General features: G+C 36.6%; 2 protein-coding genes across 3 annotated transcripts in view; both read right to left on the bottom strand.

Annotated features, from left to right (window-relative positions):
- Nucleotides 1-6,593, bottom strand: part of LOC306858829 (protein-methionine sulfoxide oxidase mical3b-like) — a 28,820-nt gene extending 22,227 nt beyond the window's left edge. Inside the window, exons 1-6 of the mRNA XM_079399583.1 lie at nucleotides 6,388-6,593; nucleotides 3,294-3,627; nucleotides 2,996-3,203; nucleotides 1,282-1,395; nucleotides 1,100-1,201; nucleotides 39-194 (exon numbers count right to left, since the gene is read on the bottom strand). Coding sequence (XP_079255709.1) covers nucleotides 39-194; nucleotides 1,100-1,201; nucleotides 1,282-1,395; nucleotides 2,996-3,203; nucleotides 3,294-3,554 — 841 coding nt within the window. The 5' untranslated portion in view covers nucleotides 3,555-3,627; nucleotides 6,388-6,593. The remainder of the gene's footprint in view (nucleotides 1-38; nucleotides 195-1,099; nucleotides 1,202-1,281; nucleotides 1,396-2,995; nucleotides 3,204-3,293; nucleotides 3,628-6,387) is intronic.
- A 1,500-nt stretch (nucleotides 6,594-8,093) lies between these two features.
- LOC306858393 (putative transporter SVOPL) lies at nucleotides 8,094-14,051 on the bottom strand. 2 transcript variants are annotated; one of them, XM_079398914.1, is made up of 16 exons: nucleotides 13,724-14,051; nucleotides 12,812-12,914; nucleotides 12,599-12,699; nucleotides 12,411-12,509; nucleotides 12,070-12,141; nucleotides 11,860-11,984; nucleotides 11,121-11,184; nucleotides 10,915-11,040; nucleotides 10,704-10,832; nucleotides 10,112-10,185; nucleotides 9,761-9,957; nucleotides 9,549-9,660; nucleotides 8,700-8,781; nucleotides 8,516-8,605; nucleotides 8,282-8,395; nucleotides 8,094-8,193 (listed from the first exon to the last, which is right to left on the bottom strand). In XM_079398914.1, exons 3-16 carry the CDS (start codon nucleotides 12,611-12,613, stop codon nucleotides 8,182-8,184), a joined length of 1,311 nt encoding a protein of 436 aa, XP_079255040.1. In that variant the 5' UTR covers nucleotides 12,614-12,699; nucleotides 12,812-12,914; nucleotides 13,724-14,051; the 3' UTR covers nucleotides 8,094-8,181. The 2 variants fall into 2 exon arrangements, with proteins under 2 accessions (XP_079255040.1, XP_079255039.1); XM_079398913.1 differs by having other exon boundaries at nucleotides 12,812-12,983; nucleotides 13,724-14,038.
- Nucleotides 14,052-14,260: the final 209 nt, after the last annotated feature.

Here is a 14,260-nt window from a genome sequence, read left to right as displayed (position 1 = left end):
CATCTAGTGTGGTAAGATATAATGAGATAACTCAGTACCGGTGGCCTGCCGGAGATCCTGGAAAAACTTCTGGTTAAAGATGAAGGCGACACCACTGATCTCCTCCACTTTAGCTTCGGCAGTGGTGTGGCGATTGATGAAGTTCGCTGTGATGGCAATGGCCAGTTTCCCCCGAAACTCCTTCCTGCGAAACCCTAACAGACCCAGGCGAATAAAACCATCATACGGAGGCTTTGAAACCCAGAAAATAAATTAGTGACGTCCAAAACAGGGTAAAATTAGAATAGGGGAACTGTCTGTTATAGATGACTGCAAAACTGGGAGCATGTGATAGGCTTCTTGCCACCGTTAGTCATTCAACCATTTGATGTTCCTCAGTTCATGATGAAGCAAGATGACTTTTTTTTTTACTTCAGTATTTCAGTAACTGTTTGTGTCAGCACAGTCATGATAAAAAGAGACATTAAATATAAAATAGCTTTTTACTCTAGTAGTACACTATATATTCCCTAATATAATTTCTGGATGCTGATATCTGGCTGATTATTCCCAAAATCCATATATTAGTGGATGCTGCACACTGGTGGTGGTTGAGGAGAGACCCCCCCACATGATTGTAAAGCGCTTTGGGTGTACAGCAATACACAATAAAGCGCTATATAAAATGCATCATTCATTCATTCATATTATCTCATTCAACAGTGTAGCTATGTTTTCAAGTTTGAACTTTTCTCTAGTCTTTTGTGCTAAATCTTTTACACTACTTTACACATCTTAAGTCTAAAGCAGTAGGATTTTTTTAGCTTGTGCCATTAATTAACCAAAATATGAGTGGCGTCATTTCCTCAATGGAAAACAAATTGTGCACAACACGTTTTTGGGTTTTGGCGAATGTGTGAGAGAAAAAAAAGGAAGGGCATTGTAAATTAGCAGGAAACTGGGGAACTAAAGTTACGAAATGGTGTGAAACCAGGAAGACACTGTTATCATGACCAATAAGGGTTCATATTAATCACCGACTGAATCATCTGTTTGTTGCATTTCTGATTGGATAATCTGTGATCACAACTGGCCTGAGACCATGTATTTTTGCAGATACCTGGTAAAGTGTTTCTTCTACCGTCTGCCCCAATAACCACATCAAACTCCAGCTGACTGACTGGATGAGAGTTGGGATGGACCTTTGCTCGCCAACCAACACCTGAACAGGACAAATGTGAAAATTGACAATTAATTTTGCAGTTAAAATTAGGGTGAAATAGTATTTGATTACATTCATACGTTTCTCCTGGTCCTCTGGAGGTTCCACTAGATGCTTGAACTCCACGTTCACATGAACCTCAACACCCAATAACAAGGCCACCTTCAAAAGCATCAGCTGCAGCTGACGAATACCTGCACATACATAGATGTTGATATAATCAAATTAACATGAAAATGGGATTTAAATGTCTTAATAAACATTAAATGCCATTCAAATCTATTTTACTCTCATAATGTAACATTTATGGGTAAAATATGATAAATAATGAGAAAAAGACTAGAAATCAACACAATCAGAGCCAACAAATGACAATGTCACTAATGTTTTCAGAAAGCACTACCAAAGAATTGTGTTGTTAAACTTTGTCTAAAATATATATATAATTTTTTTTGAAAAGACAATGATTAACAACACAATTCTTTGGTAGTGCTTACCCTTAACATCCTTAAAATATGATTAAACTAATAAAGCAAAACTGCATAGTAAGGTATTAACTAGCTTTCAAAGTATATTTTATATTTACAAACTTTTAATCATAAAACTCACTAAAATTATGAAATACATGAGTAAAAGTAATAATTAAAAGATGGAAAGTGCCAGGTCTTTAGCCTAAATGAAAAATAAATGATTTTAAATACTACAAAAATGTATGATAATGTACAGTATGAAAAATAGATATTCACTATAAAATTAGGGCGGTGCAATTAATCGAATTCCATTCATTCATCGATTCATTCATTCATTCATTCATCATGCGCATCTCTTCAGTAAAGCCAGTTTCGTGATTAGTAGTAAATCGCGGTATTTACTACACAGAGCAGTAGTTCACTGACAAGCTAGGCAATATCGCATTCATAATCGCATTATTAACGAGATATTGCCTAGCTTGTCAGCGATTATGAATGCGATATTGCCTAGCTTGTTAGTGAACTACGGCTCTGTGTAGTGAATGCTGCTCCATCTGAAAGCAGGAGATGGCGATTTACTACTAATCACTAAACCGGCTTTACTGACTAGATGCGCATGATAATTGAATTTGATTGATTGCACAGCCCTAATAAGAATTGATTCAGACTAAATTAACTTAATGCATAAAATTTTATCTATACATTATATAAATCAACTTTTTAATCTACATTTTGTATATTAAATGGTAAATGTTAATGTAAAAAAAAGAAAAGAGGAAATGCAAATTTCATATTGATGATACTGACAATACTGATAAAAAAAACTATAACAAGGCCACCTTTAAAAGCAAAAAAAAAAAAGGATAGAATAGGATAGATCAAAAAAAGGATGAATAATGAGAAAAAGTACACTGTAAAAAAAAAAAAAAGTTGAGCCAACTTAAAAGTTTAAGGCAACCAGCTTCAGCAGATTTGTGAGTTTTCTCAACTTATTTTTTAGGAAATTTCTCAACTTTTTGTTGTATAAACTTAAAACAAGAAAAATCTGCTGAAGCTGGTTGCCTTAAACTTTTAAGTTTGCCCAACTTTTTTTTTAACAGTGTAGGTTGGGACTTTTATTGATTCACTGGGAATTGATTGGATTGTGAAAAGTAGGAATTGACCAATAGCCTGCATGGCCTTAATGATGTCACCTGGAAAAGAAGTTGTTTTAGAGATGAAGCAGTTTTTTTCCTTTGGAATAATTTGCACCGATAAATTGCGTACAATAAAACCACAAATGCGCATTCAACTCAGTTTTGATCTCAAGCTCACATTTACTCACTAATATGGTCTATGGCTCCAGCACAGAACTTCCCATAGAACTTTTTGGCCCCCAAACCACGGAGGTCCTGGATTGTGAAGGGCCAAAGGTGAAGAACATTGTTCCGTGAGAAAGCATCTCGCTTTTCCACCAGAACCACCCTAGCGCCCAGAAATCGCAGCTCTATAGCCGTCCGCAATCCACACGGACCAGCACCTATGATCAGACACTGAACAAACAATAAAAACCTGCGTGTGAAACAGCTGTCAGTGCACTAGTAAAGACAACTCTCTCTTGCACTGCGGGGGACTCTTTGTACCGTGGTGCTGGTGCAAGCATGGCCTCTCATGTACTCTCGCTGGCTGGCTCTTTTATCCAGTTTGGCCCATAGTGCTTTGGCCTTCCAGTCGTGCAGTCTGCTCCTCAGGGTGTGGTAGAACTGCGGCTGACCGCTGGGATGCAGCTTAAGCTTCTTACACAGCTCCTGGAAGGCCCTGAGGGTCTCCCTGCATGTGGCGGCCTGCACGAAGGCATCGAACAGGGTGTGCGCCTGACACGTCTCAGACTGTCCGTCCCACATATTTGCTCCTCACACGACCCAGTGACCCGCACAGGAGTCAGCTCACCTCCAGAAGGCACCAGACACAGGACATCTGAGGAAGAGAAATTATTTCCTGTGATTGCAGGGTGATTTTGGACATATGGGGAAGCGATTAACACGGAATAGGGAACAGAGAATGGAGATAGATCGGCTGTGAGGCAGATGCGTCAGCAAAAAAGTTCTGCCACATTCTTATTTCTCGCTATCCAGCTGCACATCATTAGCTCCTCAACTCAATGACACTCTATGTGTCACTGCTTATACATATTTTTACATTTTATTGACACAATATATTTATATTGAAATTAAATGAATTGAATTGCCTTGGACTTTCCTACAAATTATTATATAAGTGCAATAAATAATTGGTGATATTTATTATAATAAATGATCAGTAATAAATATGTATTATTCTATATTATATATATATACATACACTATTATATTTACCATTAGTGAATATAATATAAATATAATATAAGCTTCAAGCTTTGGATTCCAAAAAATCCAAAGCTTGGTAAATTGATAATGCAAAATCTTTGTTTTCAAATGTTTTAGGAAATTTTGAGTAAATAAACAACTAAATAAATAACGATAATAATAAATGTCATCACCTATGATTATATTGTTTTATCTAAAATATATATATGTATATCTGTGTGGTATCGAGCATATCTATCTATCTATCTATCTATCTATCTATCTATCTATCTATCTATCTATCTATCTATATAGATAGATTTATCCAGATAGATGGGACAGATAAACAAACAGGTAATCAAAGTGTGTTTGGAGTGGTCTGTGGCTCCTGCACTGACTCCAATGATCATTCTGATTGGCTGTTGCGTAAAAGGGGTGGGGTTTACAGTGCTCCATAGAGTCAGCAATAAACACCAGACAGTAAACCACTTCATTACGCACATTACAAAAGATTACAGCAACTGCATTGACACAATTCACTCAGCACTATTACCCAGCCGTGCAGTTCAGCCTGGATGAAAGCACTCGCATGAGAATGACTCATTATATGAGCTTGCAGATGATGCCTGATTTGATATCTCATGATTATATGCAATGATAAGCCGTCTATTTAAATTTGATTTTGGTATCAAAATCCTTTTAATGGCTGATTTCTTCACCTTCTTGCACTAACTTGTCTTTAAAATTGAATATGATACAGCAAGTGTGCTTAGATTGTTCAAATGCATTAAAGCAGTAGTGTCTAAAGTTTAGGACCTTTAGGGGTCAGCCTGGTAATAACTCATGGGAAAGCAACCCACTGGGAGAAAGAGGGGGATTATGAGTGAGACAAGGTGACTATCAAACTAATCTTTCTCTTAACTTGATGAAATGAGAAGTCTGTCATCAAAATTGAATGGTGACCAGGGGCTGTCAAGTTCCAAGAATAACAAAAAAACACCATAAAAGGATCATAAATGTATTTTATTCTAAGTTTACAAATGCCACATAATAGCTATTTTCGCTTGGAACAGAGCAACATGTACGTTTGTTATTCATAATGTTCATGAAATAATCTTCCTCACACCTCATTTGTACCACATTTCAATATGCACACAAATATAATTGTACAAATTTGAGTTTTGAGATTTTAGAAGAAAATAACTTCAATTAAATTTCAGTCTTCCTCACACAAAGTTATTTTTGACTTTGGATGACAAGACATTTGGACTACTTTTATAGCACTATTTTTTAGGGGTGGGAATCTGTCGGAACCTCATGATCTGATTCATATCGATTCTTGGGGTCATGATTCTATTAAAAATCGCGGATCAATTTTTAATCACAATTTACGATTTTCATAAAAAATTTTGTGCACACTGGACAGCAAACGCACCAGTATTTTGATACAAAAATGCACCAGTCTATAGTATGGGTAGTCCTGACTCAAGAAATCAGTGTCCTATTAACTATTAACTTCCTAATAAACCAAAGCTATTTTACACTTCCCAATAGGGATGCGCCCCAAATACGAATAACATGTTCGGAAAGGAAACGGCATGTATACGGAACCCCTAATGGTAGCCTAATAAATATTAATACATTTTATGTACTGTAATGTAATGATTCATATGTGAATCGAACAGCATGAACATTCTGCTAAACTTCTCCTTTTGTGCTCTATGGAAGAAAGAAAGTGAAACAGGTTTTAGGGTAAGTAAATGATAAAAGTATTGTAATTTCTGCATGATCTGCTCCTTTAAGCAAAGAAAATGCTCAAGTAGTTCATGGAAACTGTGTGTAAGAAGAAGAACAAGTTACTCTCAAAACGAAAACTCCCCTGGTTTCATTGGAGGTCATTGACACATGATCCTCATGTAAATGGAGGGCAAAACCCTAAAGCATCACCATAAAAATAAATGACATGTATCAATATCCTTTTTCCCCTCTCTCTTCTCTCAAATGTCTCTCAAGTGATTGACTGCTGTGCAGTTTGAGAGCAGAAGATTACAGAACGCAAGGCAAGTGCTGCAGAAAGAGGATCGATCACAGTTTTTCGTCTAGTTAGCCATTCAGACATTGATTAAACTGTGAAACTACTGTATATGGGCATTTGCACATATTAATGAAACTATACAGTCATTCATTGAGTATATAGTCAAAGTGTTACCATGTAAGCATGCACCAAGAATGACCATCCACCAGCTGCAGTCATATGCTTTTTCACCTCTTTCCACATCCTATCGAGCATCTGAATATAGGTTCCTTAAGATCCTGTCACAAAGCATCAACACTGCTGCACCAGACTGACACATACACATACACAAATACATTCAATGCAAGCGAGATTTACCGTGCTGCTGCTCTGCGGTGTGTACATGCTGCAGACATGCTTTCCTTCCTCGTCTCTCACTCTGTTTTTCTCTGGCAAGTTCCCAAGTGGATCTAGAGCTGCTGGTGCCACATTAACTCTGGTATCATATACACAGCTGCAGTGCAGGAATTAGCTCCACCGCTTCACACACACACTCTGTACTCTTTCTCTCTCCATTTCTCTGTAGCCAAGGTCAGAGGAAGGAGCTACCAGGCACATGCTGACTCCTCCTCTACACACACGCTTTCAAACAGGCAACAAACACAAACATTGTGTTTGAGGACACACACATGCATCCCTATGTCACATACACCCTGTAGATGATTCCCATATTGCAGACAGAGCATGTTAATCGTGCAAATTCATTATTCAGTATTGCGGAGGATCTGCTGGTGGTTGCTGTTGGGAGTCTTATAGAAAGCAGCCCTAAATCTAATCTGATTTGCCCCGGGACGGAGACTTCTTAAAGAGATTACACAGCACAGGTGAGGGAGGGTAAGAGAAGAGAGGTGGAGGAAACAGATCAGGAGACATTACCTTAAACTGTCACACTTTTGACTGTCTTTATCTCTGCTGAACACAAAAAGAGCGTAATGTCTCCCTAAAGTGGCTGTTATTGTATTTTAGATTAAAGAGAAATTCATAATTTCAGTCATTCAGATTCAGAAATTCAGAAACTCATTCATCTGTTTAAGGGATAATTGAGGGCCATCCCTGAAGAAACGACAGGGAATGGTTTCCCGTCACACTGGGCTCCAAGAAAAGAGGGCCCTTCGATTTAAATTACACGGCGTTCATGCCGTAAACTGAGAAAATTGTGCACGAAAATAGTCGTTTACGAAACGAAACATGACGAGAATTACATTAATTAATAGGCCAATGCCTATTACGAAACGACAAAGGAAAACAGCATACGATATTAAAATACACAGGACTGCCCCGCCTGAGCTGAATCACTCTGCTAGCAGCTTAGTTAACTTACCCAAATGAAACCTAACCAGAAATATACACTGCATAAACATAATTTTACAACTTGTATGGCCAAATATATGGCACGAATGCACTTTAACGTACGTGCTTGCTCAGAATGCGTAATGTTAATATGCTCTTTCCGTAAACAATACACAAAGAATGAATAACTGAAGCAGGAATACTACACAGCATACTACGATGTTATTGCAGGAGTTTAGCTTTTTACATGGACAGTTTTGGTTTTGTTATATGCTGATAGGCTATGCTTCTAGCATATAAAATGTTTGAATATTTGGTTTAATCTAAAAACTAATAAAATATATTTTTTTATTAAATATAAATGATATTTTTGTCAAAAGACAAAATTATGACCTTTCTGCTAGTGTAGGCCAACTCCAAAATGTTATCAAAACTAAATTTAAGCAGATACCCTACACTTATGGTAAAATGGACTTAAGATATTGATGAATTTTGTCCAATAAAATGCTCAGTAACATAGTAACATACAAACAATTTCTTTCTCTTCTTAATTCTACCTGCCAAACTTCTTCTTCTTCACTTCACTTCTTCAAATGTCAAGTAGTAAGTTGTGTTTTTTTATGTGGCCCAATCCGACTTCCTGTTAAAATCCGAAATAGGCCTATGTCAACACAGGAAATAGGGTTTTAACAGATTTTGCATAATTATTCATGAAGAACACATCAGGCAACATTAAAGTTCATAGAAAATTGTTCCAGCTTTAATATGAGATCATGTTTTGTTACAAAAGTGCAATTGTTCTTCATTTCCATCAGGTGTATTTCAGGCATCTTGCTGAAATAGAGGTACAAAATAAAGTTGTTAAACTCTCAATTTGACCTCAGTTGAAATCTGTTTTCAGAGAAAATATGAAGATGCTTACTAGTAATGCACGTCCTCTGGTCTCAATGGGCAAAAACAGCACTCCCACCGCACAAATCACACACGCTATAGCGAACGGTGACAGGGCCAGAATCACAGACCTAGACATTAACACCTATGGCACACGCAAACACGGTGTTATCTTTGTGTAAATCAAATGTGTTAAACACACATTTGAACACGGATCTTTATGTACACACACACAAACATATGCAAAGTAAAACACACAGAGCACCTGTGCAATAAAAGGTGCGATCATTCCTCCAACTCGACTGAAGGATGTGCAAAAGCCCATTCCAATTGAGCGCACGGCCGTGGGATAAACCTGTACACAAACACCAATCATGACAATTTTAATTGTGTGGTGAACTCTTCCATTAAGAGTAAGTGGAGTGTTCATACTGTATGCCGGGTCTCACCTCTGCTGTGTAAATGTAGACCACATTAAAATTCATGGAAACCACAGAGCGGAGAAGGAAGAGGAGTATAGTGAAACCAAACCTGCCGAGGGAGAGAAACATTTTTTAGTTTTCTTCTTCAGTTGCACTTCTAAAACGTGGTCACAGGAGGGCCACAAAATGTTTGAACACCCCTATTGTGAGTAAATGACTGTGCATACTAGCATACTACTTTTATTATATCTTCAGTATAGTTTATGTACACTATAATATAATATGCATACAATATGTAAAACAATTTTTATTTTTTAAAGACACGTCATCTAGATGAACGCAACTCTTGAACACAATGAATGGTAAAACTAACAGTATCTATGCACATTATGGCACTATAATTACTACAGCAATAATAAAAGCAATATGTACTTACAAGCTGGTACAAAATATAATTCAACATCAAGTGCACACAGAATTACATAAATATGCAATAAAATAAATATTGTGGTGTAAAGTGGAACTAGTGAAGTACAGTGTCATTTTAGTATCATTAATATATCATTATAACTTTTAATAATATTTTGAACTAATTTATTTTTAAATATTTATATTTATATTTTCATTTTACTTGAAATGTTAGTCATTTTGTTGTGTTTTGTCATTTTTATTAGTTTTTGTTCTTTATATATCTGTATAGCTTTTATTAATTTTATTTCAGTTTTGGTTATTTTAATATTTTTGAAAAATTGATGCCTTGGCAACTCATTGGAAAAAGTCTAAATATTAAATATTATTAAATAAATGTATATATTAAATATGAAATTAAATATGCATTTGAAATAATTTTACAGAACAAGTCAACAATATACTCACATTGTTGTGCAAATATTAACAAGCATGAAGAAAAAGGCAGACAGCACCTGAAGTATGGCCAAACTGGGCTTCCGCCCAAATACATTTAACAAGCAAATATTGAGGGGTATGACTGCAGAGGAAACACATGGAAAAAACATATGTCAACTTTTAACGTTCGACTAAGCTGAGTGTGTGAAACCAGGTTGAGTGAGAGGTCAAAGGTCACTCACGTGCCACCTCGCCCAAACAGCTGATGAGGAGAGTCTGGTAGTCAGCCATGTTGAATGGGATACAGTAACACAGCGCCTCCTCCTGATTGTGCTTGATCTGGTGCTCTGGATCAGCGTCCGTCATACACAGAAGATTCTTCTCCAGTAACTCAGAACTGCTCAGAACCGAGCCATAATAGGAGAAGGAGGCCACAAACCTGTGGATGAACAATGCAATGCGTCACACATCTGGCACAGCAGCCAAGCAAGTGTATTTGCTGATTTCTCTCACACACACACACACACACACACACACACACACACACACACACACCAAACAAACAAACCAAAGGGAAGCGAGTTAGACATTACCATGAGTACCACAGCAAAAGTGATGTTCTTCTAAAAGCCGGGCTGATCAGAGTAACGGCATTTCCTCTTTCTGCCTGAATACAAACAGTCATGTTAGTTGCACTCAAGTGTGTTTACACTCTTAAAAATGCAAAGATGATCATGAGATGAGAGAGAGGAGTTCCTTTTTTTACTCCCAGATACTTCATAACCATTAAAAAATACATATCTACTGTCTCAAACTATTTATATATTTTGAAATCAGGCTTCATTATTACACATTACATAAAGAAGCACATATGTGTGTAAGTTTTGTGTCTGGCTATATATTTTTAATAATGTACAATATATCAGTATCATGTTGCTAATTGGCTGATATACATGTTTAATTTGTAATTTATTTACCATTTTTATATTGGTCATTTACAAGTTATCATAATTTGAAAATAATTAATTATTGGTTTATAGTTTGTGTCCTAAATTTTTACTATCAGAGCATCCTTATAATATAATCTATATATTACTGAATGATTTATTTATATTTGCTTGCTTAACTGAAACTGTTAGAGTCATAAAAGACACAGATAAAGAAAAAGGAACTTATCATACTCACCACTTCAGGTTCCCGTAGTTCTCCTTCTGGTAAAGTGGCACCATTCATCTTAGCGATCCAATTAAGTGTAGACATGGCTCCTTGTATGTTCCCTGCTGAGACCTGGAACCGTGCAGACTCGGGAATGAACTAAAAAAGAAAAAGATTGAGCAAGCGAGTCAAAAACAAACATCTACTTCTATTTCCCTCAGCATGTTTAGACAAAACTCACCATGAAGAGTCCAATGAGAATAATGCTGGGGATGATAGAAAAACGGATCATCCAGCGCCAACCCATTGTGGGCACCACCGTCATACCGAGAATAATAATAAGCATAGATCCCAGCATCCAGAAGATCTGTCAACCAATCACAGGTAAGGTCAGTATTGAAACTTTCCCAGTTGAAGGTCAAACATAACTTCTCATTTTGCACTCACTGAGGCAAGAGGCAGCAGATACGCTCTGTATTTGGCCGGGATGAATTCAGTCTTTAAAACAAACCTTTAGAGAGAAATTAGCAGAGGATTTGGAGAATAATTCAATGCAGTTGCAATGCAATGCTGATTTTATGCATAGTATCAAGGTTCCCGCAACTGACATTCCCAGTTGATTACTGGATCAAGGTTTAAAAAAATATTCTGATTCAGACAGATTCACTAATGAATCATTCAAATCTATTTGGGAACCAGTTTGTGAACCAATTTATTAAAAAGAAAAGAACACTCTTAAAAATAAAGGTACAAAGCCATAGAAGAACCATTTTTGGTTCCACAAAGAACCCTTCAGTCAAAGATTATTTAAAGAACCATCTCTTTCTTACATTTTTATAATCTGAAGAACCTTTTTTCACCACAAAGAACCTTTTGTGAAACAGAAAGGTTCTTCAGATGTTAAAGGTTCTTTATGGAACATTTAGACAAAAAAGGTTCTTCTATGGCATCGTGGAGCACCTTTATTTTTAAGAGTGAAAAATTTGCTCACACATAAATATTTCTATGCCTTACAAGTCTAACAAAAAGCCAAAACTGTATATACATGTATAAATGTATATGACTTGAAAGATTTTATTAAAGAGCTTCCATAACTGTTCAGGCTTGATTTTTTTTTAATCAAATTCCCTAAGATTTTTAGGTTTGTACATATGGAAATTATGTGAAAATATTTGCGTAATCTCACCCTTGAGATGTGGCTGCGACACCGCAGCCCACCATACAGCGCAGGAAGATGAACCAGCCATACGATGGAGAGAATGAAGTGAGCAGAGAAAAATATGATGCCCATATAAAGCCTCCAAACACCACCTGTGCACACAAACACATTTATTTCATCTAATTTACCCAAAAACCACACTCTAACACTTATGTGTAAAACGAAACATCGCCTAACCTTCCAACGTCCATATTTGTCAGCAACATAACCACAGAGGACCCCAAAAACCATGAAACCGAAGAACACCATCTAAAATCATACACATACACAAACAAAATAAGGCTGTAAATTATTATTTCTACATTTTATAGAAAAAAAGTGTAGCCTATAGAAAAAATGTATGCATGCATTTTACATAAATAAGTTTTACGACATGAAATAAACCTTACGTCACCTTCAAAAAGATACAAAAATATCAACCAAACTGGTCGGACGGTCACATGTACTACAACATTCCATTCCTGTCAAAGTTTAGAGCGAAAACAAAATAAAGGACTCTGATTGGACGAGTTCCTCACCGTGGAGACGAGGGCCACCTGCCAATCCTCTAGATGCCATTCACAGCGGATCTCAGGAGAAACCACAGCCAACAACATGATCTCCATTGCCTCCACTATCTACACACACAGCATATCAGCAATGAAATGTGTAAACAGTAAAAACATAGTATGCTGGTTTACGAATTACAGAGATGCAGTTTTCTTACATTGGCACTACCCATGATGACAAAAAGCAATATATGGAAGCATCCAAAGCCGATGCTCTCCACAGCCTCCTCCACGGTGTAGCATTTTGGTTCTGTTTGGGCTACAGAAGTCAAAAATCGCTTGAAATGATTGGATGCAACTTGACTGCTCACAAGTAGAGTACTATAAACACAAGTGCTGTGTGTTAGTTGTTTTGTTTGTATGTTCTTCACCTTTGGCCTCAGCAGCTTCGGCAGGTGTGTTATTACTGCTACTGGTGTTGATCTCCTCCTCCAGCTCCACTTCCTGAAGCTGAATGGCATCGACCAGCTGGGTCTTCATGGAAGACGAACGTTTTAATGCCATCCTGTTTGAAAAGTCTACTAATTTCCTGAATAGTAGGCACTGAAAAGTGTACATAACACTTTTATTTTAACAAAAAAGGTAAACCTAAAAGTAATAAATCAATATTTACATAAAAGTATAATGTTTTAATATAGGTGTTGGACATGGTGTCATGAATTTACCATGTTTTTCTGGTTATTTTTTGGACATGCACCATATTTCTGGACACATATAAAGGTAAAAACTATGTTTTGGACACAGTACCATGGTATTCGCCTATTTTTGGACATACACCAACATGTTTCTGGACATATACTATGATAATACTATATTTTTGTACATGAATAATGTAATATTTTCTTATAAAATCAAATCAAATAAACTATGGTTTTAACATAGGTTAGCTGTTAAAGATAGTACCATGATAATATGACATTAATTGGATATTTAACATTGACATGGTCTATTTTTGGACATACACCGTGGTTATACCACATATACCATGACAATACCATTTTTGGACAAGAACAATGGTTACGCCTTAATTTCTTGGACAAATACCATGGTAATCATTATAAAATTTGTTGACATTGCTAAGCAAATACCATGGTATATAGCTAAAATAAGCTAATCATTCAGAAGCATTATGACTACTTGATACCTTCACTGTAGGCCTACTGTATTTGTGATAATTATTTATGTTACAATGATATTTCTGAGGGACAGAAGTACATCACAAAGCATTTCATTAATTTATTATGAAATTTAAGTATGTGACAATAATAAAAATACATTCTTACTATAACATCGGATGATGAAATGAGGCCATCAAGCACGATTCTCGGTCATGTCGACGCTTTTCCCATCGCATCTCATCCAACTGGACACTTTTTAGCTATACTGTATCTCCCCTACAGGCACCTGTTCGAGAATTCCCGTATGTTCTGCCAAAACCTTTCAGTGATTTATGCAAATCAGTCTCGCAAAGCGCTTTCAAAACTATAAATCCAATAGGTATCTATTGCGAATGTACTATAATCCAACTTCTGTCTCTGTATAAATGTTAAAACTCCCTTTGAAAAGATGCATCATCAACCTCTCCCAAAGTAACACCCGAACACACCTGCCGACAGGTAAACAACGTCACGCACTTCAGCGTCTTAGCATTTAAAGGGCCATGTCCCTTTTTTTCTGAGAGAACACACCCAAGATCGGGTTTCTTCGCTGTATATAAAAGAAACCGAGGGCTATTTAGTAAAAGTGGACAAACAGGTAGTTTTGCTTTTCTCCTTCCTCTACTGACCTATATTTTGGCTGTGGACACTGTTTATAATATA

The sequence above is a fragment of the Barbus barbus genome, assembly GCF_936440315.1.
Source record: "Barbus barbus genome assembly, chromosome: 39".
Lineage (NCBI taxonomy): Eukaryota > Metazoa > Chordata > Actinopteri > Cypriniformes > Cyprinidae > Barbus > Barbus barbus.
The sequence above is the reverse complement of the archived record's forward strand: the minus strand, read 5'-3'. Positions and strand labels throughout refer to the sequence as shown.

Bases quoted from the DNA above. Each gene is read 5' to 3' on its own strand.
- LOC306858393 (XM_079398913.1), bottom strand. From the start codon at position 12,944: ATGGCATTAAAACGTTCGTCTTCCATGAAGACCCAGCTGGTCGATGCC. The intron at 12,142-12,410 runs GTGAGGAACTCG...GTATGATTTTAG, and splicing joins AGGTGGCCCTCGTCTCCACG to ATGGTGTTCTTCGGTTTCAT. The intron at 8,782-9,548 runs GTGAGTATATTG...CTCCCTCGGCAG, and splicing joins GTTAATATTTGCACAACAAT to GTTTGGTTTCACTATACTCC.